Source organism: Sarcophilus harrisii, chromosome 1, assembly GCF_902635505.1.
Source record: "Sarcophilus harrisii chromosome 1, mSarHar1.11, whole genome shotgun sequence".
NCBI lineage: Eukaryota > Metazoa > Chordata > Mammalia > Dasyuromorphia > Dasyuridae > Sarcophilus > Sarcophilus harrisii.
This window is the reverse complement of record NC_045426.1, coordinates 315,636,921-315,662,831: the sequence shown is the minus strand read 5'-3', so window position 1 is coordinate 315,662,831 and position 25,911 is coordinate 315,636,921. Positions and strand designations below refer to the sequence as shown.

Genomic DNA, 25,911 nt, shown 5'->3' with positions numbered 1-25,911 from the left:
CATACAAGTCATGTTTGTTTTGTAAAGAGATTCAACTTATTGCCAAAAGAGAAGATAAATTGTAATGGCTGTCTCCATAGATAATAAATCATTTGCAAATCTTGAAGCACCATGTAAACATTACTTATTAGATATTATTAATATGCAGCCACACAAATAAAACATGCATATTTGTTGATTTAGTAATGAAGGCATTGTGAATGGTCACTGCCCCTGCTTCTCTTGTCAGACACAGGCATATGGAGGTGGTGAGTCTTTGTTTTGGTATGCACAGAAGAGATCTCTGATGATACAAGAGATGCTTTCCTTCTCCACGTAGATAAGATAGCAGATGTCCAGCTACTTAATTCCCATTTTTTACAGTGCGGAATAGCTTTCTGTGGTATTCACATACGATCAGATGTTAATGATTCCCCATTCTGGACTTTCTTATTCTCATACCTGTCTTGAAGTTCTGTTCATTTTCTGGCTCTTGTCTTTGCTTTGGGGCATTCCATCTTATCCTAAGATGCTGGCACTCTTGGATTCTCAGCTCTTTTTCCACATGGTTCTCAGTGTAACTGTGTATTTGTGAAATTGTTTTTAGTTCATTCATGGTGTATTGCTAACTCTCATATTCTAGAACAGGCAACTCTTTCTAGAAGTAGGAAAGCTGCATTGGTTCGTGATCACCGTGTAGGCGGTGATTCTTTTCCATACACTACCACCGTTCCTTCCCCTGCCTTGGATGCCAAAGCCAAATCAAGAGCTTTCTAAGAAAGTATCTTCCCAACCCGTCTTGGCTGTGTGATTAAGAGAGCATCCACTGAGGCTGCTCAGTGTCTGTGTGCATGCGTGTGTCTGCATGTGCAGATGGTCAGAAAAGGGCAGGGGGGCTCCCCTGACCCTGGGAACTTTCTTTGAAGAGCTCCAGCTGGGCTTATTGCCTTTAGCGGGGTCAGCATGGTAGCCACAGACCTACCAACTGACCTCGACCTTTTCTCCCTCAGAGCATGAGAAGAACCGACTCTGTAAAAGCGCTGACTACATGAACCTGCACTTCAAGGTGAAGTGGCTTCACAATGAGTATGTTCGTGACCTGCCTGTCCTCCAGGGAAAGGTGCCTGAATACCCAGCGTGAGTCAGACTGTCAGAGTGGTGGTGGGGGTGGCAGGGAGGAGGATTTAGGCACTCAGCCTGGAAGGGGAGAAGGGGGAGAGTATCTGCAGACTTGGATGGGGGTGGCCCAGCAAAGGAGCCAGGGAAGTAAGGGTGGCTTCTCTCATTGGTCTTCCTGCCCCTGCTCCAGGTGGTTTGAGCAATTTGTGCTGCAGTGGCTGGATGAGAATGAGGATGTGTCCCTGGAGTTCCTGCATGGTGCCCTTGAGAGAGACAAGAAAGATGGGGTATGTGTCAGGAGGGGATGGGGCCTCTCTCTTCTGGAGGGAAGAGCTGGGTAGCTCTGCCTAGGACCTGACTGCTACACAGTAGGCACAGGGGCTGTGTCATCCCAAGAATGGAAGTCCCTGAAACCTCACTCTGGGGTGATTAGCCAGAAAAATGACTTTTCCTTGGGAGATTGGGAGGCTGAGGGGCCAAGAGACAATGGGGGATGACCCTATGCCTGGGGCTTTCTCCAGTTCCAGCAAACATCGGAGCACGCGCTCTTCTCCTGCTCCGTGGTGGATGTCTTCACACAACTCAACCAGAGTTTTGAAATCATTCGGAAACTGGAATGCCCAGACCCTGGCATCCTTGCCCACTATATGCGGAGATTTGCCAAGGTGACCGTCATCCCTGACCCCTCCCCAGTCAGTGTCTTACATGGGCCCTTCTGCTCCCTGCTTGTCAGGTCTAGGCTCCAGCTCGGTGGTCCCCTAGGCAGGGCAGGGGCCCATGAGGATGTGATCATATGATACGAGCTTTTGCCCATGGTCAGTGCTGAGGTTGACAGGCTCTGAGAGGCTCAGATAAGGGGACACTAGACACTGTGACAGGGCTACCAACTAGGGGTGGGACAGATTTTTTTCTCCCATTTCTTGCAATCAGTCTTTGTGGTTGGGGGCTCGATGGCTGTTGTACCCTTTGGGTGAAAGTGGCACTTGGGCATAGTTCTGTGGGTGTGCCCTGTGGCTCTTGTTCCCAACTTGGATGACAGCAAAGCTGACAACTCTTGTTCTCCCTGCCCTTCCTCCGTGCTCTCTTTTTCCACAGACCATTGGAAAGGTGTTGATGCAATATGCAGATATTTTAGCCAAGAATTTCCCTTCCTATTGTGACAAGGAGAAACTGGTAAGAGATGGTCTCCCCCAAAGGGGAGGACTGTTCCCAAAGGGAAGAGCAAGAGTCCTGAGGAAGTGTGTTGCTAGATCAGCTGCTGACCTTCTAGGAGGGATCCTCCCTCCATTCTCTTGACTCCTGCCACTGACTCCCTTGTGTCAGATCCCAGCCCTGGGGCCCCAGGTACCCACTGTCAAGCTGAGTCCTCACTACTTTTCATTACAAATTCACCCTGACCTGAATTTCTGTCCGATATTTACAAACAGCAAGTGTAAGAGAATTCTTTGTTTCTCTTCTACTTTCCCATCCAGAGAAGGTATTGAACAATGAGAGGTCTGGCTCTCCTGGAAAGGTTGTGACTAAGATAAGCACCCAGACCACTCTGCATTAACCACCTTCTCATTGAGCCCCTATGAACTTAGGGGATGCTCGAGGAGAGGATCTAGTAACCCATTTCTAGTGACCCATAATCTAGTAACTGCAGATCTGATAACCCATGTGTCCTGCAATGCTGGGAGTGGGAAGGGTCTCAGCAGCTCTGCCCTGTTTCTTTAGCCTTGCATCCTAATGAACAACGTGCAGCAGTTGAGAGTGCAACTGGAGAAGATGTTCGAGGCCATGGGGGCCAAGGAGGTAGGGCACGAAGGACCGACCACTTCCTTCCATTCCTTCTCAAAAGGCCAAAATAGGATACTGCTGGGGAGGGGCAGGGGAGGGGAGAGGTGTTTCCTGACCTGGCGGGAATGCCTGACCCACAACGAAGGTAAAGGGCTGGGTGGATTTGGGAAGTTGGTGGGGGCAGGGAGGAGAGACTGAGGCAGTAGAAGAGCTAGAAGAAGACCTGGAAAGGCTCAATTGGGGAAATGGAAGAGCCTCCTGGATAAGGAGGGAGAAAAAAGTAAATGGGTCACTCTCCTGTGTTTGTAGCTAGATCCTGAGGCAGGAGACAACCTGAAGGAGCTTCAGGTGAAACTGAACACCGTTCTCGATGAGCTGAGCACGGTATTTGGGAACAGGTGAGTGGTCCAGGCCACCTGCCCCAGGTGTTTTCTAGCCCTGTTTCACAGTGGTTGGAGGCATTAAGAACTTTGTACCCCTACTATGGGAGCAAGAAGAGTTCCTGGGGCAGTTTGAAGAACAGGAACTGGGTGGAACTTCCTCTTAGAATCTTCAAGAGGCAGATAAGAGTAGCAAGCTGAGCTTGATATGTCGGGTGTTTAGTTTTCAGACTCGGATTGACGAGTGCGTTCGACAGATGGCTGACATCCTGAGTCAGGTGCGCGGCCCGGGGAATGTGACCCCCAACACCAGAGGCTCAGTGGCTCAGGAGGCAGACGGTGTGCTCCGACCCCTCATGGACTTCCTGGACAGCAAGTGGGTGCAGAGAGGAGGCGCTTCTCTGGAGAGTGGGCAGGGGAGCAAACAAACCAGGGACAGAGGTCTTGTGGGAAACCCAGGGGGCTTGAGGCGCCCTCGCCACCCTGACCCTGGGGCTCTGGCTCTCTCCAGCCTCACGCTCTTTGCCACGGTGTGTGAGAAGACGGTGCTGAAACGGGTGCTAAAGGAACTGTGGCGGGTGGTGATGAACACCATGGAGAAAACAATTGTGCTGCCCCCACTTACGGACCAGACGGTGAGCCTGTCCCTCCTCAGAGACCACCAGGCAAAAGCACCCCCAGCGTGCATGCCCCATGTTCTCGCACCCTGGCTCTCCAGCCAGAGACGCAGTGCTCACTGGCCGGATAGCATTCATTCAGAGGGCCGGGGAACCACATTTTCTGTGATCGGAGTCTGGATGTTTTTAAACTAATCTTTGTTATCCTCCCCTCCCTGCTTAGGGGCCCCAGTTGATCTTTACAGCTGCCAAAGAGCTAAGCCATCTCTCCAAACTCAAGGTAGGCTGCTCCCGCTCAGGGCTTGCAGAGGAGGATGAGTGTTCTGAGCAGGGCAGCGGGACAGGACGGGGAAGGGCATCCTGGGTGTTAAGGGTGGCACCTTCTCTACCCAGTTGTGGTGCTCAGGGGGGTAGTTCATTTCCTGGGCAGTTGGCCCTTCCCAGAGACAAAGTGCAAGGCTGCCCCAGCAGGCAGGCTGGAGTGTTGAGGGTGGAAGGGGAGGGAACTCTGAGCTGTCTAAGCTGAAGAGGATGAAAGAGGGTGTTCTCATGGAGTTGTCTGTTGACAGAAGGTGAGGAGCAGCCCTTCTTTTAAACTTCTGATCTCATGGTTTCCCCTCTCTGTGATTGTAGGACCACATGGTACGGGAGGAGACACGGAACCTCACCCCAAAGCAGTGTGCTGTCCTTGACCTTGCACTGGACACCATCAAGGTGGGATGAAAGACTCTTGCTGATTTCTCTCCACTTGGCCCCACACAGTTTAGATTCCACTGAGTCAGGAGCCTCCCATATCCCTTTATCCCAACTCTGCAGTTTGGTTTCACAGTAACACCAATAATGACTGTTAAGCCAGATCTCACCGAAACGGTAAAAGTTTATGATAGTGGTGACTGATTTTTGGAGAAACTTATTCCCTCCACTCTCCTAAGGGTAGCATGAAGAGTAGCTCATCTGGGAACTTGTAAAACTTGCTCCATGCAGAAAATGCTTTCTAAGAGACCCAAGGCCCCTGTGATCTTGCCTCAACGAGAGAGATGGCAGGTAGTTGGTGTTTTTTCCTTGCTTTTGGGGGGCCCAGACTTCCCGAGTGAGCCCACGGGAGAATGTGAAATTAGGTGAGGAATTAGCAAACATCAGGAATGCCCTCTCCTTTCTCATACACACATGCTACAAGTCATGGAAGGTACACTTGAGCAATAACTCGGCCCTGCTCCACAGTTTGGGGCCAAAGGGATGACTTCCATTACCATTCTAACTTTTATATTGCCTCAGGTCTCTATAAAGTTCATTTAAGCTTTTAATCAGAATTTTTATCATGTTTTTATCTCTAGCTTTACTAGGTAAAGTTCCTTTTCTTCCCAAATCCAGAATTCCCTAACCTAAAGAATGAGAGTGAGCATACAGTTTTTCTTATTAATTCAGGGCTCCAGTTATCTGAGCACTGAAGTTACTCTTGTAACAACAATAATTATAAAAATAATATAAGATATTTGTATATAAATGTATAAAATAATGTTAGCGATAGCCGCTAGTCATATAGTACCTACTATGTACTAGACATTTTACTAAACCCTTTACAAATATCAAATTTCACCTTCACAACAACCCAGAATTAAGTGCAAGATGAGGAAACTGAGGCAAACCAAGTGACTTGCTCAGGGTCACAAACATGGACTTCCTGACTCTAGGCCCACTGCTCAATCTACTGTGCCACCAGCTGCCTCCTAATTGCCTCAGTCTCTTTCTGTGTATGTGTGTATAATTTTAAAGTCATGCTATTACCCTCGTCAAGAAGCTTCAGTGGTTTCCTGTTGCTTCTATTATAAAACATGTGTTTCTGTCTTTGAATTTAAAGGCTTTCATTTCTACCTTCATCTGAACTTTCTAGACATTTCACATTACTTCACACACCAATCAAACTGACCTTGCTGTACTCTATAGCTTTCTATATCCAAGCTTTTTTTATTTGTTCTAATGATTGGAATGTCCGCTTTCTTCATCTCTGCTTTCTACTTCCCCTTAAGGCTGAGCTTAGGTGCTGTGGGATGAAGTGTTTCTGATTCTTCTGGTTGTTAATATTCTGTCCCTCACATTTTTTATGCATATAGGTAAACATATAAGTGCATAGATACATATATGAAAGTATTCATAATAAGGGCTTAATAAGACATCTAAATAAGTGGTTTAGATCAGATAAAGCAGAGAGGATCCCCATTGCACAGAGTGCACTCTAAGTTCTCTTCCACCCCTTAAGATTCTGAGATCATCCTGGTATTACTATCTGGCCTTGTCCTGGATATGTGCTTACTGGAATAAGTGCTGCCCTTGTCTTGTGTTTCTTCTCTCCCTACTTTTACTTTCATTCTTAGCTCTTTTCTATCAATCCTACATCTAGTGTTTCTGAAGCTATAATGATAACTGGTTCCCTTCCAGCAATACTTTCATGCCGGTGGCAATGGACTGAAGAAAACGTTTCTTGAGAAGAGCCCAGATCTGCAGTCCCTTCGCTACGCCCTGTCCCTCTACACACAGACCACAGACACACTTATCAAGACCTTTGTGCGGTCACAGACTGCCCAGGGTGAGACCTCTGAGAGAAGTGTCCCTCTCATCTGTTTTATGTGTTACCTCAGCCTCTGTCAACACATTCATTTGTCCAAGGATTTAGTATTTCTACTCACTCTCACCAGATATCAATGGTACCTCGGGACTCATCCCACTCCCTGTCCTTCCTGCAGCTTACAGTTTCATACCTTTGTTCTTGATTTCTAAGGTTCTTATTCCCAACCTCAAGTCCATTGATACTTATCTTTTGCCCCAAAGGTTCAGTATCCTCTCTTCCTTGAAGGGCACAGTGTCTCCAGAATCCCTAATTCCCTAAGGAATTAGCCCTTTCCTTACAGTCAGACTATAGAATCATAGACTCACCTCAATCCATACTCTCCACAATTTCAGCCGTATGTTTTTTTATCCTTTGCTTAAGGCCTTAGTACTTAGGGCTTCTCATCACATTTTTCATTCAGTTGATAAGTCTTTTCCCATCTCCTATCCATTCCTCAGCCAAGATGCAGACTTTGCAGTAATGTCACCAGAATCTTTTAGTACTTTCAAACTGTTTTGAACATTTTCACTTCAATGTCCAATTTTCCTCTTCCCTAAGAGCCTCAGAGGGACACTGAAGGGAAAGAAGCCCTTGTGGTATTTAAAGCCTGGCTGAGGAAAGTAGGGAATGGAGGAAAACTTCTATAAAATAGTAAAAGCAAATGTACTCAGAAGCCCTCAGTGGGTAAAGAAAGGTAAGAGATGGCTTTTCTGAATCTAGAAAAGCATGGGAAGCAGGGGAAAGGAAGGAGAAGAGTTTTAGCTGGTTTTGGAGTGTGGAAGAATCATAAATGAAGCAAGGAATAAGAAGACATTTTAAGACTAAAGATGCCCAAAGGTATAATTGAATAAATTGAAGGGAGAGATAATAAACTAATAGAGTTATATAGAGTCAGGGGGCTTGTATTGAGTATTGATACTTTTGCATGTGTACATATAGAATAAAACTTTCAATTTTGGAGAGCTTTGAAGGTCTGACCAAAGAGTTGAGATTTGATGGGATGGAAGATAGGTTTTTTTTGAACTGGAAGATGGTCTGAATAAAACAAAACAATGATGGAGAGAAACCTGCATTATTCTAACCATGGCAAGGGGGCATGTGGAACGATGGGCACAGGAACTCTGGTGACTAGCCAGGGCCATCTGGGAATAGCTAGAATGGAAAGAGTCGGGGATTGGTATGAGAAGCTTGGAGGAATTGAGTGAGGAGGCAAGAGAGCACATGTTCCCTTCTCTCAAGCCCCCAAGAAGTCACCTTTGTGTTCTATAACCCTCTGGTGCTTGACAAAGTGAAGGCAACAATACCTCTTTCTCTTTGCCCTGTTTTAAAGCCTTCTCTTGTTCCACTGTCCCCTTTATAGAACTCGGCAGGGGGAAGAGAGGTGTCCCATGGTCCTTGTTTTGTTGCCTTATCTACCTTTAAGCTGTGGGGCTCTCCTCCCAGGTGGATCCCTGAATTAGCTCCTCTTCCCTGGGTGGGTTAGAGATCCCTCCCATGTCTGCCCTGCCCAAAGACCATTGGGGAATGATGGCTTCTGTCTGTACCTCCAACCCTTAAGAAGGTTTCTAGGGGATCTTAGAGGTCATCCGGTTCAGGCTGCCACCCCGCATCTTAAATTTGAAGAAACTAAACTTACTTTTAAAACATGTTACCCCTTTATTCTGTATCCTCTGCTGCTTGCAATGTGGCCCCTCATCTGAGCTCTGTTGTGTGATATCCAGTCTGACCCCGCAACTTCCAGGACTGTTTTGCCCTGTGAACAGTTACTCTGACTGGTGTACCTGACTGCTTTCTAATTTCTCTTCTCTCTCTGTCCTGCCGCTGCTGCCGCCACCGCTTGACTTTTCTTTGCTAACCCAGTGCATGATGGGAAGGGTATTAGGTTTACTGCAAATGAGGACATTCGGCCGGAGAAGGGTATGTTATTCTCTGACGTGGAGCCACGAATGCCGTGCAGGCCTCTCCTTTTCCCTCTCCCTCTCCCCGGTGGGATGGTATGTGCTGCTCATGCCGGGGATGGGCCTGGTGTTGGTGAGGGGCAGTGGTTCAGAACTGTGGCAATACGGTAACACGTTCTGACAGCCTGGGAGCAGCCTAACGGTGGTTCTGCCTTGGAGTTTGAGACAGAGGAAGGTGGCTGTGCTCTGCGAGGGAACCTGGCCTGTTTGTGCTCCAAATTGGAGAAGAAAGTCTGGAGCAAGCTTTTTAATGTTTCCTTTTTGGCCTTTTGGGTCTTTAGCAGCAGGAGTTGTGAAGCAGGCTGTTGAGGAAGGCAGGATTTCTGCCTGAGTTGGAGGTGGGGCCAAATATACACACTGTACTCTTAGATCCCAGGGTGGCTACAGTTCTTAGGTCTGGCCACATGGTGGCACACGGACTAAATTAAAACATTTCGGAATTTCCATTTTAAAAGACATAGAAAACTTCTCCAGCCATTACCCAAATGATCCCTTCTGAAATGTACCTGGCAGGTGTTTTCTTGAATTCCCAGAAGGGGTAATGTTACTTCTAAAGGTTAACCGTTTCTCTTCGGGGTAGCTTTGTAAGGAATTTCTTCTTTATATCAAACCTAAAAATGCCATCTAAAAATGTGAAATAAGTATTCCTTCTTTGTCTTCTAGTCACTGATAGAAGTTATTAAATAGCATAGTGCTAAATATATTTTCTTACACTCTGTGTTTTACAATTCCTTACAACTTGAAACTGAACTATTAATCACTAACTTTGGTCATTCAGTTATTTATGAATCCAACCGATCATACTGTTCTCTAATGTATATCTCTGTTCTTTCTACAAAGATGCTATGGAAGATAAAGTTTTACTAAATTCTAGATAAACTGTGTCTATTGCCTTTCTTTCATCTCTCTATCAACTTGATCTACAGAGGAAATAAGTTTAATGGAACAAACCTGTCCTTGATGATTCCCTGCTGGATCTTGATGATCACTAATTCTTTTTTCTCAATGTTCACTTTTTGGTAATACCTTCCTTTTAAAAAATGGGGAGAGAGGGGCTAGGAATCCAATTCAAGTTCTGTGGCCTATCAAGTGCTGATTTCCACTCTGATAGTTTTATTTTTGAAACTGGATGATGTGTTTCTTTTACATTCTTGTGGGACCTCTCCTATTCTCTAGGATCTTTCAGAAGCCATGTTCCTTGTCTATAATCATCAAGTCTTTCAGAATCCTGACATATAGTTCGTTTGGACCTCACAATTAGCCCTCATTTAGACAGCTAAGTCATCTCTTACTATCGCCCTGTTTCTTTTGGGTTCCAGCTCCCTAGTAAATTTTGCTTTTTCACTCAAAAGAGCATTCCACCCTCCTTATAGAAAAGACAATAGTACAATAAGAAGCAAATGGCTCTGCTTTTTTTTCCCCACTATTAGTTATCATTCTATCCACCCTAAACAGTAACAGTTCTGAGCATGCTTTTGATACTTCTCTTCCTTCTCTAGCTCAACCCTTCCCTTAAAATATAATTTAAAACTCTTTTTTTTTCTTCTTAGCTTCTTTGGTGGTTATTAATCATTCTGAGATTTAGTACTTCTAGTGCTATTCATACAGAACTGTATTTACTTTTGTATTCATCCTTCATTATATGCTTTTGCTTCCATCTAAGATGGTTAATGAATTCTTTATGAATTTGTATCACTGTCTCTAGATAATTTCCCTCTGGGAATTGTTTTTCTTTATATCTTCAGAATGGTTTTTCTTTGTGTCTTAAGAATTTCATTCTTGAAGTTTCCTGTCCTTTTGGGGATGGTTGCCTTTGGAGAATTTTAAGCTATTTTACCCACCTTTTCTTTGAAAGCTTCAAATTTTGTTCTCTAAAAATTGAGGGTACATTGTCAAATTATGCCCAAGTAACTCCAAGAAACTATTGGTCACTTGTCCATAAAGCTCCCATCATTTTTATTTAAGCAACTAGTTCCTGACACTAGATTAACTGTTCCCAAAATATATTTCTCCATCTTTTGAGAGCTTGAAATTACTATTAGGGCAAATTTACATATTTTTGGAAGAGAGAGCCAGCAGATGTCAGGATATTTGAAGTGACCTATCACTATTTTATCATCTTTCCATGTAAAATTCATGCTTTTTTCCCCAAACTTTTCAGTTATTTTTTCTTTCCACCCAGTTCATATGTAGCATATATTTTTATGACTATTAATTCTATTTTTGTCTTTATTGATCATCAACCCAAATGCTTCTCACCTTGTTTCCCCTTTCTGGTTCTTGAATTTCTTTACATGGGCTTCTCTTCTTAATATATAGTGCTACTCCATCTCAGCCTCAACTCTACCATACTCTTTTTGAGTAAAATAGACCCTTCCAAGACTAAATCCTATTCAAGGTTCCCGTCCCACCAAGTCTTATTGAACCTTTGTCTTGAAGATTTGCTTCTTTGTGTTAAGTATGTAGTTTATCTTACTTGTTACCCGTACTTTATGTTTTTATATATAAACATCTGAGACTATGTAATTTTTTGCTGACTACTATGAATTTCTGCCTTCCCTCCCTTATTCATCTCTATTAATGGTCTTATTTCCACAATTTAACTACTGTCCATGGAACTTGGTGGATGAATATAGACTTCTCCTACTCCTCACCTTTCCAACTGAAGGTCCTTTTGGTTAGATTTGCCAATACTCCAGGCAAATGTGTTTTTAAATAGTTCTTAAAGACTTATTTCTCTGACCTGCTCTTCCTATGTTTTAAGCTAGGATTTAGAAATCCAAATTTGGTTCTTAAATATCACCTTCTTAAAACCTTTTCCAAATTTACCTTTCCTTTAGTTGTCAGTTGTGATGAAAATCCTCCCAATCCTTTCAAGGTTCTTAGTGTCTTGCTCAGTATTGAGTGATGCTTTCTAGATATCTTGTTTCAGTCCAATGGAAAATCTCCATCTAGCTGTCCCTGCAGCCTAGCCAGCCTCTTGCGTCCCTGCCTTGCTGTCAGAAGTAGGTAGTAATCTACAAGTTCTTTTGGTGTCTTCAGGAAAATTTTGCAGCCAAGAGCCAAGAATAGTTGAGATTCTAGGGAACCCCTGGTGATCTGAGAGAGCTGATCCGGCAACCCAGCCATATTCACATGAAATGATCCTCCTAGAGAGGAAGGAGGAGGACTCAAGGACTGGCATTATCAGCCTTACCTCCACCTTTCCCTTCCTCTCCTGCATTATGTACTCCCTACTGGCTGCTGCAGGATGATTGCTGCTTGGCTTTGGGGCTGGGTGGAGCTGTCTGAGCTCTTACTCTGGGCTCCCCAGCTTCATGGTCTTGTTCGGAGCTACCCCAGCTCCAGGGCTCTCAGTTGATGGCTTTATGTGCCTGCTTTACAGGGTCAGGTGTGGATGATCCTGTGGGAGAAGTCTCCATCCAAGTGGATCTGTTTACACATCCTGGGACTGGGGAACACAAGGTCACAGTGAAAGGTGAGAAAGGCAGATGGTATATGCATGGGGAGGGAAGGGGGAATGGCAAAGGCCAGGAATTCTGGCCAGGAAGGGTGAGGAAAGAAGGGGAGGGTATGGTGAAGGGCATCCCTCCTCTTTCTCGCCCAGGGAGTTTTCAATGAACTGTTAAATCTCCTGTGTTCCTTTCAGACTAAACTTTCCTTTCCTGATTCCCAGACACAGGACAAGTCGAAAGCATCCACAGTGCCTAGAATGTCTTCCCTAGTTTCTCTAGGAGAAATGCTATGTGGGGCCTAGCAAGGGTGGGAAAGGGGGAGGGAAGTGGTTATGTGGACATGGGGAGGCCCTCCTAAGATTCTAACTGGGCCCTCTTGGTTTGGGTAGTGGTGGCTGCCAACGATCTCAAATGGCAGACAGCAGGCATGTTCAGGCCTTTTGTGGAGGTGACCATGGTTGGCCCACACCAGAGTGACCGAAAAAGGAAATTTACAACCAAGTCCAAGAGCAACAACTGGGCCCCCAAGTACAATGAGACGTTTCACTTGTGAGTGGGGAGCATTTTTCGTGGGGGAAGAAGATCTTAGGGGTGAGGGGAAGAATGGTAATGAGGGTATTATGGGATATGTTGTTTGTGTGGGGAAATTCAGCAGCCCCAGCTAATATGACCCCATCCTCTTGTGCTCACAGCCTTTTGGGGAATGAGGAAGGGCCTGATGCCTATGAACTTCAGGTGTGTGTGAAGGACTACTGCTTTGCACGTGAGGACCGGGTGCTGGGGCTAGCAGTGATGCCATTGAGGGAGATGGCAGCCAAAGGTAGCTGTGCCTGCTGGTGCCCCCTGGGCCGTAAGGTCCACATGGATGAAACAGGCCTGACTATTCTTCGGATTCTGTCCCAGAGAAGCAATGATGAAGTGGCTCGAGAGTTTGTGAAGCTCAAATCAGAGTCTCGCTCCTCAGAGGAAGGGAGTTGAGTCTCCCATCCCATGTGCCAACCTGGGCAACTGTGCCTGCCTTCCTTCATATCATCGAATTCCCATCCTCCTCCCTGCCAGGCTCATGGAAGTTAGCTGTGGAGTAGCCTTTGATCATCTGTAGCCAAGAAGTTGATGCCTGATTTTTAGGAGAAATTCTGGGAGGGAAAATTTTCTCACACAGGCACTAGGCTTCAAGGATAGCCAGGAGAGTTTTTCCTTAAGAACCAAACCAAACTTATCCTCTTTCTCATCTCTTCTCTCCCCACTCCTAAACACACCCCCCCCCCCATTTAAATGTATCCACGTTACTCATATGAAGAAAGTCGGGGGATCTAGAATGGTTGGTAGTGAATGTCTAATGAACAGCGGAGTTGGCTAGACCCACAGATGTGCCTGATACCTGTAGTCCAGGGAAACCTCATTGGTAATCCTGAGGGTGTCACCAAGAGCTGAAGTGCCTGAGCAGAGGCTGCTTTCATCTTGCTGCTTCAAGCCCCAAGGACAAAAAGTAGAACTGGAACTTGCCAGGGATAAATTATTCCCCACTTCTGGGCCTTGGCCTAAGAGCAAGTCCCTTTATTGCTGGCCCTGAAGAGGGAGTTTCCAGAAGCTTTTAAAAGTGTCACAATCAGAACAGATTCACATGGTGCTTAGGAGTCTGGGAGAGTGTCTTTGGGTTGGCCCAGCCTGGGTTGCTGCTATGAATGTGAACAAACATAAGCAGAAGGGGAAGGTTTTTTTCTTTCTGGGCTAGATCCTGAGATAAATCAGTGGCTACAGGAGTTGGATTTGGGAAGAATTTTCTTGCCCCGCTCACCTTCTGTAGAGGGTGATGTCCCACTGATAAGTAGGACTAACCAGTCCCTGTTACCCCTCTTGGTCAACAGGTAGGACTCTCTGGATTTTTTTTTTTTTTTTTTTGGTATGGACTTTCTTTAGACACTTGTACAGCTATATGAAGTGGGATTTGGATTTACCTGGCATGCTTCTAGGATTCTCGGGAACTTGATGTCCACAGATACACTGCCCAAAACACTAAAAAAGAAATCAAGGCATTTTTGCTGTTGTTAATCATTGTATGTGCCATTGTTGCAGAAGATTATAGGATAGACTTTAATAAATTATCTTTTAGCAGCATTTTGTGTTGTGTTTTTCTTTTTTGTAAAATGTGTAAAAAATCAGAAATCCAATAGACTATTCATTTTTAAATTACCATTAATAGCTCAGCGCAATGATTCAGAGTTTGCAAAGTATTTTTATAAGTTTCATTTGATGATTATTACAACCACCCTGTGAAATGGATGCCATTATTATCACCCTCATTTAACAGATTATTAAACTGAGACACTGAGAAGTTAAGTGATTTACTCAGGGTCAAAACAGCATCAGAAGCAGCTTTTAAACTGAGAACTTTCTGCCTCCAAGTCCAGTGCTGTCTACAACACATAAGCTCCTCACAGACGGTTGTTGTTACACCTCTACGCGGTTTGAGAAGAAACACCAATATTTGTTTATTATCTTCCTCTTAAAAGAGGAAAATCTAAATCCCTACCTTTTATATGTTATCTAAACCTATTAATATATGTTTGAACTAAACCACACAGCTAGGTTTGTACTGGCTGAGAGTGTCACATTTTACAGTCGTTTCCTGTAATGGCTCTTAAATAAGTGTCAGTGACTTTGGACACCTGGCTTCAAGTAGCTGTCAGTAGACTTCCGCGTGTAGAAATAAGAGCATCTTTTAGGTAGGAATTCAGAGTCGCACATTAGAGGGGGCGGAGCCATCGGAAGCCGCATCTGCGCACTAGGCCGGGTTTGGGTGGAAATCGAGGTGTTGGCCATGGGGGGGGTGGAGCCAGCGGAAGCTGCGCCTGCGCCCTGAGCCTGGTTTGGGTGGGAATTCTGAAAAAACGTCGCGGGCGACGGGGAGTCCAGATCCGGAACTGGATTTGGACGGAAATTGGGAGCCGTCGCCGGCGATGGTGAGTGAGGAGCGCTGGCCGGGGAGGGGCCGGGCAGTCTTCACTTAGGGAGCTAGAGGTGAGGGTGAGAGCGGAGCTTCGTTCCCGGGACACCCCTTCATGGCTCCCCGAATACCCCGGGGCCCTCCGTCAGTGAGCCTGCTCACGTCGGGAAGCCTCCCTGAGGATCCCTGCCCTCCCTTCCCCCTCCCGGGCCACGGTGGCCGCGGCAGGGCCCGGCCTGTAAGAGCATCTAGGACCCCGAGGCCCTGCCCGGGGGTGGGGGAGGGGGGCGATTCAGTCATTCTTTTGGGGTCAGACTCCTCCATTGATGATTTCTGGAGGTTTGAGGGTGTCTTTAAAATCTCGGGGCTTTGCAGACCCAAGTGTTCTCGAAGGTGGTCCCCTTTAGCAAAGGAGCAGGGATGTCCGACCTTGGACGCTAGCGGGACCCTGGGCAATCACGTAACCTCTGTTTGCCTCCATTTCGTCAGCTATAAAATGGGGAGAATAACAGAGGCGATATTTGTAAAGCGTTTCGCCTCCCTGCTGTACGTATAGCGTTATCCGGATATTGAAATTTATTGTCTGTCAATAAAAAGTTATTATAATAAAATTGGAAAAAAAAAGAAATTTATTGACAGGTTAGAAATAAAGTATAGTGGAGGTATAAGTAACGTATGAAAAGTAGGGATTTAATTTTTTTTCTTTAAGAGAAAAATAATAAACAAATACTTTGTATATACAACAGAAGAAAATAACTGGAAAATTAGGTGGAGTTATATTTTAAAGAGCTTGTGAAAATTGTAATTTAATCCTAGATGCAATAGTGATGTACTGAAGATTTCTGAGCAGTCAGATTTGTTCCATAAGAAAATTGTTTTGGCAGTTGTGTGGAGGATAAATTGTAGAGAATAAAAACTTGAGCCAAGAAGATGAAAATTATTACGATTGTGGAGATAGAATCTATAGATCTTGGTAATTAATTGATTATGGGGGAGTCAGAGTAAGGGAGAAGGCCGGAAGAAGCAAACTCTTCTCTCTACCTCCTTATCTCACAACTTAGCTTACAACTCAACATTATTTTCCTATATTTCTTCCTTTACTCCAGAGTTGAAAAGATGCTTTTTTTCTTTGCAAAGTCCAATCCTACTGTTTGTATCCTGGATCTGATTTCTTTCCATTTTCTTCTGTACATTGTCGCTATAACCATCCTTTCTCTTATTTTCAGTCCCAATCCACAGGCTCCTTCCCTACTTGCAATATATATGTGTCCGTTTCCTTCATCCTTAAAAAAAAAAAAAAAAATCTAAATCTTACTATCCTTGCTAGCTGCTTCTATCTCTTTTCTTTTTTTCAGCTAAACTCCATGAAAGAGTGATCTTCCTTTCCTCATTCTCTAGTAAGTTCTTTCAAATCTGGCTTCTAATCTCATTACCAAATTAAAACTCTTCTCACCAAAGTTACCAAATATTTTTAAATTGCTATATCTAGTGACCCCTGCTTGTTTCTCATCTTTCTTGACCTCCCTGAAGCTTTTGACATTGTTGCTCACCCTTTACTCCTTTATATTCTCTTTCTGAGCTTTTGATTCTTCTACTTCTTCTGAACTCTCCCTCTTTTTTTTTTTTTAAGTACTTTTTCACTGGATAACTTTATCAACTCCTGTAGGTTTAATTTTCATCTCAATGCAGATGACACACAGATCTACATAACTATAGTCTCTCTTAAAGAGATCCAGTCAACTGTTGTCTATTGGTCATTTTCAGCTGATGTCCCATATGTATCTTAAACTCAGCTTGTCCAAAAAAGAACTCATCTTTTCCCAAAAATCTACTCTTCTTCCACATTTGCCTTTTATTGTCAGAAGTACTGTAATACTTGTTAAGTCAGTCACCTAGGTCACAATCTTGATGTTACTAACATTTCACTCTTTCTTACCTCACATCCAGTGAATTGCCAGATTTTGCAATATATAGCTCCACATTATCTGATGTATCCGATCTTTATTTTCCCTTCTCACAAATTTAGTTCACTTCTCTTCACCTCTTGATGGATAGCCGCAATAGCTTCCTATTTGGTCTCCTTACCTCAAATCTCTACCCATTTCATTCTATCTTTGTGTGAGTGTAGAACACAGCTTCCAAAGTGATTTTTCTCAAGCATAGGATTGATCATGTCACTTTTTTACTTAATAAATCTCATTACCCCTAGGATCATATATAAATTATACTATTTGGCATTTAAAGCTCTTCATAATATGACACTTTTCCTTTTTTTTTCCTTCTATTTTTCTTACACATCATTCGTTTCTATCTGCTCAGTGATAAAGGCAAAGTGGTGTGCTTGCTGCTCCTCACACATAACACTCTATATCTGGATCTTTGAGAATCTTTTTTTTTTTTTTGGTTCCAGCTCCCAGGATAGTATCTGACATATATAGTAAATATATAATTTTTTCTTCTTCATCTCCCATTACCACATTTTTATACTGGCTGTTTCATTTGCCCCTTCTCTCTATATCTTGAAATCTTTTTCTTTCTTTTACAACTTAGCTGAAACACTAGTCTTAATTGATTCCTGTATCTGCTATTGCCCTTTCTCCCAAGACTGCCTTGTATTTCTTCTCTTTATGCTTGAGAGACAGCATGGCATAGTGGATACAGAATTAGCTTGAAAGTTAGACCTAGATCCAATTTCTGCATCTTGATAGATTCTGGCTGGGTGAAAAAATTTCTCTTAAGACTAAAAGTTGCAGAAAAGGTACCAACCTGCATTTCTTGAGGAAGTTTCTTCACCCAGGTATTTCCTATATGAAATTGATCTAAGAGATGAAATGAGATGTTGCTTGAATATTAAAATATGAATCCACCATTTACCTTACTCAGAGCTCCAACTCTGTGAAGGTCGTATACTTTTTCAGGTCACTTTGCAGAGAATTCATAAATTAACTGTGTTGTGGTCAAGTAGTTTTTGATAATATGATATATTTTTAAAATTCCTTTGAGAAGAGAAAGAGCTCTCTAGAAATTCAAAGCATGTTTTTCCATCTAGGACTTTTTTTTTTTTAGTTATTCCAGATTGTTTCACTTAAGCTTTTAGAATCCTAATTTCTCCATCTGTAAGATGGGGATATCACTCTGCTTCCTATTTTACATTTCTAATGAGAAGATCAAATGGCATAATGTATATGTAAAATAGATTTTGAAAATTGAAATGCCAAATAAATATTAGTAATTTAAGTTATTTTCATAGTATAAATTATGAATTATGTATTTATTTGGAATATGCTTATATAACACATTATACTACATTATAATATGTGTATAATATATTATACACATATTATTCTTCATTATATATATATATATACTACATGTGGATTATTAAGATATTTATAACATATTATACACATGTGTATAATATGTTATAAATATCTTAATAATCCACATTAAAGGGGGAGAGGTTAAGGACTGGTTACTCCCTTCCAGAGAATTTAGTCTCAATCTTGCAGGGGAAAAATCTTAGCTGCAAATTTCTCTGATAAAGTTCTGATACTCAAGATGTATTAATAACTGATTCAAATTTATGACAATAAGAGACATTGATAAACAAATGGTCAAAGTATAGCCATAAGTAGTTTTTACTGGAAGAAAGACAAGTTATTAACAACCAATGCTTTAAATGCTTAAAACAATAAAGAGAAATAAAAATTAAAGCAGATTCCACTTCATAGTCATCAGATTGGCAAAGATGATAAAAGAAGAAAATGATATTTATTGAAGGGACTTCAGGAAAAGAAGTACAATAATGTGTTGTTAGTGTAGCTGTCAATTGGTCCAGCCAATTTAGAAAATATTTGGAGCCATGTCCCTCAATAATATTTGATCCATTGATTCCACTATAAACCAAAGAGATCAAAGAAAGAGGAAAAGGACCTATCTATATGTATAAAGATATTTATAGAAGCTCTTTTAAGCAAAACTTATAAAGGAATGGCCAAAAATTATGGTATATAATTTTTATATACCATATAAATGGATAGATTTATAAAAATATTATAAGAATGGATTAAATGAATAGTTTTAGATAAATTGGAAAGACATATGACTTGATGCAGAATGAAATGGGCAGAATCAGGAGAATAATTTCTATATTTCAATGTAAAGAAAAATTGTTTTAATTGCCTATGCATATTAGTTATAAGGGTTTGGTTTGGTTTGGTTTGGTTTTTCAAAGTGGGAAAGGTAAACATAGTGGGAGGGGATAGGGCCAGGTTTCTCTGTCTCTCAATTGAGAATACGGAAGATAAGCCAATGAATGTAAAAGTTACATATATTTGAAAAAAAGAAACAATTCTATAAAATAAAAAGTTTGAAATTTTATATAGTCTCCTTTTCTGTTGTTTATATGCAGATATTCATTTATTTACTGTTTATTGAATTCAGAAAAAAAAAGAAAAGAGAAAAGATCACATGTACAGTGGTTGTGAAGAGATGAAAGAGGAGTCAGGATGAAATTAATAACTACGTTAGTTGAGATGAAATATGATAAAAGCAAAAAACAGGACAGAGGCAAACCTTATTTTATTGTACTTTGCAGATAAGTGTATTTTTTACAAATTGAAGGTTTGTGGCAACCCTACATTGAGTAAGTGTATAGGTACCATTTTTCCATCAGCATGTGCTGACATCATTTCTCTGTGTCACATTTTGGTAATTCTCACAATGTTTCAAACCTTTTTTTATTAGTAATATACCTTTTTTGGTGATTTGTAAACAGTAATCTTTGGGCTTACTATTACAATGGTTTTGGAGTGCTCTGAACTGTGCTAGCAAAAGACAGTGAAATTAGTCAATAAATATTGTGTGTTCTGATTGTTCAATCACTGGCTACTCTCCCCATTTCTCTCCCTTTCTTTTGGTCTCCTTGAAAGTATAATGGCCTCTAAGTATTCAAGTGAAAGAAAGATTCAATGCAGCAAACTTCATTGTTGTCCTATTTTAAGACATTACCACAACCATCCCAATCCCAGCAACCACCATCCTGATCAGTCAGCAGCCATCAACATAGAAGCAAGATCCTCTCCCAGCAAAAACAAATTCATAACTTTCTGAAGGCTCAGATGGTTAGCGATTTCTTTTAGTGATAGTTTTTAATTATTTTTAAATTAAGGATAAACTCTTGCCCTCCTCCACCAGCTGACATAATTTGTTGTTTCCATCAATGGACTTCTTAATTTTTTTACATAATATTATTGTATATTTAATAGGCTACAATATACAATGTATACTTTTATATGCATGGGGAAATAAAAAAAATTCCTGTGATTTGCTAAATGAGATTTTTGCTTTATTGTGGTGGTATAGAATCAAACCCTCAATATCTCTGAGTTATACCTGTGTTTGTAGTAGGGTTAGAAAGGAGAGAATAAATTCCAGAGGTATGTGGAGGGAGAATGAACAAGGCTTGGCAACTGCTTGGTTATGATATAGAGAGTGGAAAAAGTCAAAGATAAGTTTTGAGATTTTAAGCCTGGTGACAAATAGAATAATGGGAGCACCAAAAATCAAAAAGTTTGGGGGAAGAGACAGATTTTTTTTATTAAAGATTTTTATTTTCAAAACATATGACTGAATAATTTTTCAATATTAACCTTTGCAAAACCTTGTGTTCCAATTTTCTCCCCCCTTCCCACACACCCCTTCCCACACCTCCTCATCTAGGTGGCAGATAATCCAATATATGTTAAACATGGTAGAAATATATGTTAAATCCAATATAACCATGCATATTTATACAATTTTCTTGCTGTATAAGAAAAATCAAATCGAACAGGAAAAAAAAAATAGAAAAAATAAAATTCAAGGAAACAACAACAAAAAGAGTAAAAATGCTATGTTGTGAATCACCTTCAGTTCCCACAGTTCTCTCTCTGGGTGTAGATGGCTCTCTTCATCACAAGATCATTGGAACTGGCCTCAATCATCTCATTGTTTGAAAGAGCTCCATCCACCAGAATTGATCATCATATAATACTGTTGTTGCTGTATACATTGATTCTCATAGTTTTCTCACTTCATATAGCATCAGTTCATGTAAGTCTCCCCAGACCTTGTTAAAATCATCCTGTTGATCATTTCTTACACAACAATAATATTCCATGACATTCATGTACCACAATTTATTTAGCCATTTTCCAACTGATGAACATCCACTCAATTTCCACTTTCTAGCCACTACAAAGAGGGCTGCTACAAACATTTTTGCACATGTGGGTTACTTTCCCTCCTTTAAGATTTCTTTGGGATATAATCCCAATAGTAATACTACTGGATTAAAGGGTATGTACAGTTTGATAGCCCTTTGGGCATGGGAACTATGTTATGTATAACCTGAAGAACAGAAAACTGAGGGAAACAGCTCTCTTGTATTTGTAAGGCTATCATGTGGAAGAAGAAATTTAGAATACAGAAGGCAGAATTGGAAGCATAAAGTAGATGTTGCAAAGCGTCAAATTTAGGTTGATGTTAAAAAAAAAAAACAAAAATCTAATAATTATAGAGTTCTACAGAAGTAGAATTGGCTTCCTTGGGAAGATTATGGGTTTCCTTCTCACTAGAGATCTCCAAGTATGGGGACAGAAGCCATGATGATGATGATAACTAGCGTTTTTGTAATGCTATAAAATTTGCAAAGCATTTTACAAATGTAAATTATTTGATCATCCCAATAACTCTGTGAAGTAGGTACTATTTTTAGTTTTACTTTACTGTTGAGAAAACTGAGATTGAGAAGGTTGTAATTTGTCCAGGAGCACTCAAATATTAAGTATCTGAGGAAGTCTATTCCTCTATCCACTGAACCATTTAACTACCTAGCTACATGAGATAGAAAAGTGAGTTTAGGAAGAAGAAATAGAAGCAATGAGTAGAGACTACTCTTTTAAAATTTTGATAGTGAAAAAAAGAGAATTAGGATAAGTTCAAGGGATATCAAGGTTAAAGGTGTTAAGGACTCTTAAGGAGTGTCCTGAACTTATTTTTTTGTTTGCCACAGTTGCTAGAAACACTGCCACTGCTTGTGCATTTGGCACCTTATAGATAAGTAGACTATCCTGTCTAAATAATCTAGCAGTTTCCAAGGGAAAAGGATGCAGTTTTTGCCATTGCCTTGCTCCTCCTCTTCAGGAGTAATTTTGTCCTTTTCCCACCTTTACTATATCTTTCCTCCCCCCATGGTGTAACCCTTTAGGTGGAGATTTCTTTCTCCTGCTGTTATGAAAATGCAAATTCCTATATGGATTGAGAAATCTTTGAATTCTATATGCAAATTCATTTTTCTTATAATAAACCTAGTTTTCACATAAGTTTTATGGAGTTGTTATTGCCTGTTGACAAGGGGTGTGTTTTTTTTTCTTTTTCTTTTGTAATTTTATTTTCAGAATAGAGAACACCTGAACCTATTTATATTTATAACATTCACCGTCCTTGAAGAGGTGATGATAAGATTAAGAGTGTAAGATTGGCTTTGGCATGAAGGGAGAGCCAGTTTATCATCTGAGACTGAAATTGAGCAGGGGAGGACAAAGATTTTAGAAAGTTGAGGGAACTTATTCTGGGAGGCTGTAATATCAGGAAAGTGGGAAATAAGATTGTCTTCTGAGACGAGGGAAATGGTCCATAAATAAAAGAAAGTACTGGTTCCCTTCTGAATATCAAAGTTGGAAAAATATGTTACATTTATGGATTAACTATTAAGTTTCCTGATATTTAAATAATTAACTTTTACACCAGAAAGCATGAACAGTTCTGGACAACATGAAATCTTTATGAAGAAGTTGTTTGAACATTTCTGAGCAGCTCAGATTACAGATTCCCATTTTTGTTCTTCTCTGTTCTAAATTAAAGATAGAAATCCTATTTCCTACAGACTGTTTTCCCACATAGTTATTAACAGTTAACACAATATGAACTTTAATTGAGTTATAAGAATGCTGCAGACATGATAATTATAGAAATAGGTATAGAATAATTGCACATTATTAACATATATTGGGTTGTTTGCTGTCTGGGGGAGGGGTGGAGGGAAGGAGGGGAAAAAATTTGGAACACAAGATTTTGCAAAGATGAATATTTAAAATTATTTATGCATATGTTTTGTAAATAAAAAAGTTTTAATAAAAAAATTTTAAAAAGAATGTTGCAGGAAGAAAACAGTTGTTTTGTGAATTTCTTCTTAATTGTCCAGACTTTAGTGTTGAAAGTTTTCTGACTGCTATCAAGTCATAGATATGTGACTTATGAGTAACTATATAAGAAAGTTATATTCCCCTATGAAAATGATGAAGTTTCAGTTAGAGATGGTGCAGCAAAGTTCAAACTTTTTTTGGTAACTGAAATCTAAAAGATGAAGTGGCTATATTTTAGATAAAATGTACTCAGTCCTTTGGGAGAGTTAGGAAGTGTGGAAAGAACAGTGCACTAACAATTAGGAAGTTTGGTTTCTAGGTCTAACTTTGTTATTGTGGAATCTTGAGGAAGTCATTTTCAAGTTTTTCAAGTCTCAATATTATCTTCAAAATGAGCCTTAGAAGAAGAGAAGGTAGCCCAATGTTGAGGTATCGAGTGTGTGTTATGGTGTTGGCTTTTAAAGAATTCAGCCTCAGACTTCCAACCCAAGGAAAGGCATTGATTGGGGTAATGCACCCAGCAAGCTGCACTTCTCAAGGGATGCAGCAGCCAGGGCAAAGCAGGGCAAAGATTTTTATGGGGTAAATGGTGCTGATTATATCACAAAATATGTAGATTTTAAGGTGAAAGGAAGGGTTTGTTAATATGGGGAGCTGTGCATGTGGTTATCTAGAGTTCAGCTCACTCAGGATTTTATGTATGGTAATTATAACTAACCTGACTTTGTCATAAGTTCACCCAAAGGACAGCAGATAAGGAGAATGCACAGGCACCACTTTGGAGAAAGACCCGTCTGTGGCCTGTGGTCCAACAACCTGCTCAGGATTCTGTTGGTGCTATTTTCTTATTGCCTGATTTCTGTGCTGTGTCTAAACCAGATGGTGTGATTATAGAGCATGTCAGCCTGCTTGTTGTTCTAATGACATCCAGGATTGAGATTTCTGTGGGGTTTGGGCTGGGGGACAACAATTAGAATTCCATCACCGAGTCAGACCCCTGTGAGATACCTTGATCAGAATCCAGAAAGACTGAGAAGGAAAGGTCAGATAGATAGGAAGAGACCCAGTAAAGAGTGGTACCTAGAAAGAAAACCTAGAGAGAAGAGAATATAAAGAACAAGAGGATAATGAAGAAAGTTACTTAGGAGAAGTGAAAGACTGCATGGTAGTTGGAAAAAGGCCAATTGATCTGGCAACAGAGAGATCACTGATAATTTTGGAATGAGCAGTTTCTATGGAATAATGAAATAAACTGTATGGTAAGGGATTAAGAAGAGAGAAAATGGAGATACCCATTGTAAAAGACCTTTTCAAGAAGTTTAGCCATTTGTGCAGGTCTAATGAGATAATGTGATTCAATTCAGTTGGGCCATTCTAGACTATAAAATTTTCTAGGAAAAAAAAAATCACTGTATAATCCTTTGGTCTAACTTGAACTCCAAATTAATAAATATGGAGGCTGGCCTCTACCTTGTCCCCTGATAACCCTGATCATTTCTTCTTAAGAATTCTGGATAGAATGATAACACATTTATATAAAGCTTTAAGGCTTATAAAGCACTTTTACAGTATTGAGGTAGATAATTCAGGTCTTATTATCTAATTTTATAGGTGAGGAAACTGAGTCTTAGAGACGATTTGTCCATTGTTGGATAGCTATCACAAAAGTCTGACTCCAAATCTAAATTAATGCCAAATCTCAATATACGCACTCCCTTCCTCCTTCCCTCCCCTACCCTCCCCCTCTTCCTCTGTCTCTCATACACATATACACACACAAGTGTATGGCATGTATATGTATGTGTGTATGTATATATATTCTGTTAGATTACCATTATTTCTGTCTCTGGATATAGAGTATGGAAGAGAGACAGAGAGAGATTCATACACACACACGAGAGAGAGAGAAGAGAAAAAATGTTGGCCTTGAAATAAGAAAAACTTAAAATTCAAATTCTGCCAGAATTGGCCAAAAATAGGCCATTTGTGCTTCAGCAACTTCCTAGGATTTACCTATTTTCTTTTGCCTAAGGACATTGAAGGGATTTGTGATAAGGTCACACTGTTGGCATTGGCTGGACTTCTTTATAACTTTAAGACAGCTTATTATCTGCTATGCCTGGCTTTCTCTGATGAATATTCACATGGTCTTTGAATATTCCTGTATATAGAATTGTAATTGTCCTTTTTAGAACATTCTCTTTGTCTAAATAAGGTTTTTTGAGGTAACACTTCAGAGTGTTTAATTTGTAGGTATTGTGCTGTTCTTAGGTGAAATACTTAAAAAAATTTCTGGTAAATACCCAATTCATATCTGCATAACACCTAAAGTCCTATGATTAAACAGTTGTGTTTGCTCAGTGCTACGCTGTGCCTTGGTCTACCTACAAACCCACGAAATAAGCCAGGTGTTTTCTGTGAGGAGTCATTAAAGAGCTGTGCCTCAAAAGAGCCAATGAGAAACTGCCACTAATTTTAGTCATCAGAGAAATTTTCCATATCCATGCAAAGAATCGATCCATCAGGGTCTCCATCTGACCTGGTCGATGATTATATTTGTTAAAATAAAAGCAAAAATAAATCTCTAAGTTAGGAAATTTAAATTCCTAGAATCAAGTGGCTTGTAGAAATTTTTCACTCTAGCTTTCCTTATGGTACTTTGTCATATTTGGGGATAGGATTTGTGGATTTTTTTCTTAAAAAAGAGAGTGGTGAAAAGAACATCCTGATTAAAGATCATCAGGTAAGTGATTTAATTTTAAAGATATTTTGAAAAAAGACTTCATACCTGCTTATGAACACTGACTAAAGTATCTATAGCCAAAGTTACTGACAAAAATGGTTCTAGTCTCTTTGTGCTCATATATGGGAACAATTTGACTGAGA

At 40.8% G+C, this 25,911-nt stretch overlaps 2 protein-coding genes across 17 annotated transcripts in view; both read left to right on the top strand.

Annotated features, from left to right (window-relative positions):
* Positions 1-14,010, top strand: part of LOC100918963 (protein unc-13 homolog B) — a 327,802-nt gene extending 313,792 nt beyond the window's left edge. For 6 of the 11 annotated variants that reach the window (XM_031945396.1, XM_031945394.1, XM_031945393.1 and 3 more), the window contains 15 exons: positions 990-1,116; positions 1,289-1,385; positions 1,620-1,763; positions 2,194-2,271; positions 2,815-2,892; positions 3,187-3,275; positions 3,481-3,633; positions 3,769-3,892; positions 4,098-4,154; positions 4,508-4,588; positions 6,311-6,458; positions 8,340-8,396; positions 11,823-11,915; positions 12,282-12,441; positions 12,585-12,870. In XM_031945396.1, the coding sequence (XP_031801256.1) occupies positions 990-1,116; positions 1,289-1,385; positions 1,620-1,763; positions 2,194-2,271; positions 2,815-2,892; positions 3,187-3,275; positions 3,481-3,633; positions 3,769-3,892; positions 4,098-4,154; positions 4,508-4,588; positions 6,311-6,458; positions 8,340-8,396; positions 11,823-11,915; positions 12,282-12,441; positions 12,585-12,870 (1,772 nt within the window). Of the gene's footprint in view, positions 1-989; positions 1,117-1,288; positions 1,386-1,619; positions 1,764-2,193; positions 2,272-2,814; positions 2,893-3,186; positions 3,276-3,480; positions 3,634-3,768; positions 3,893-4,097; positions 4,155-4,507; positions 4,589-6,310; positions 6,459-8,339; positions 8,397-11,822; positions 11,916-12,281; positions 12,442-12,584 lie in introns of all 11 variants that reach the window. The other 5 variants (XM_012543050.3, XM_031945395.1, XM_031945389.1 and 2 more) reach the window with 2 other exon arrangements.
* A 710-nt stretch (positions 14,011-14,720) lies between these two features.
* Positions 14,721-25,911, top strand: part of LOC100918706 (phospholipid-transporting ATPase FetA-like) — a 148,011-nt gene continuing 136,820 nt past the window's right edge. For 4 of the 6 annotated variants that reach the window (XM_031945384.1, XM_031945382.1, XM_031945379.1 and 1 more), the window contains exon 1: positions 14,721-14,855. The gene's annotated coding sequence lies outside the window, so the exon portion shown is untranslated. Of the gene's footprint in view, positions 14,856-24,833; positions 25,769-25,911 lie in introns of those variants that run through there. The other 2 variants (XM_031945381.1, XM_031945380.1) reach the window with 2 other exon arrangements.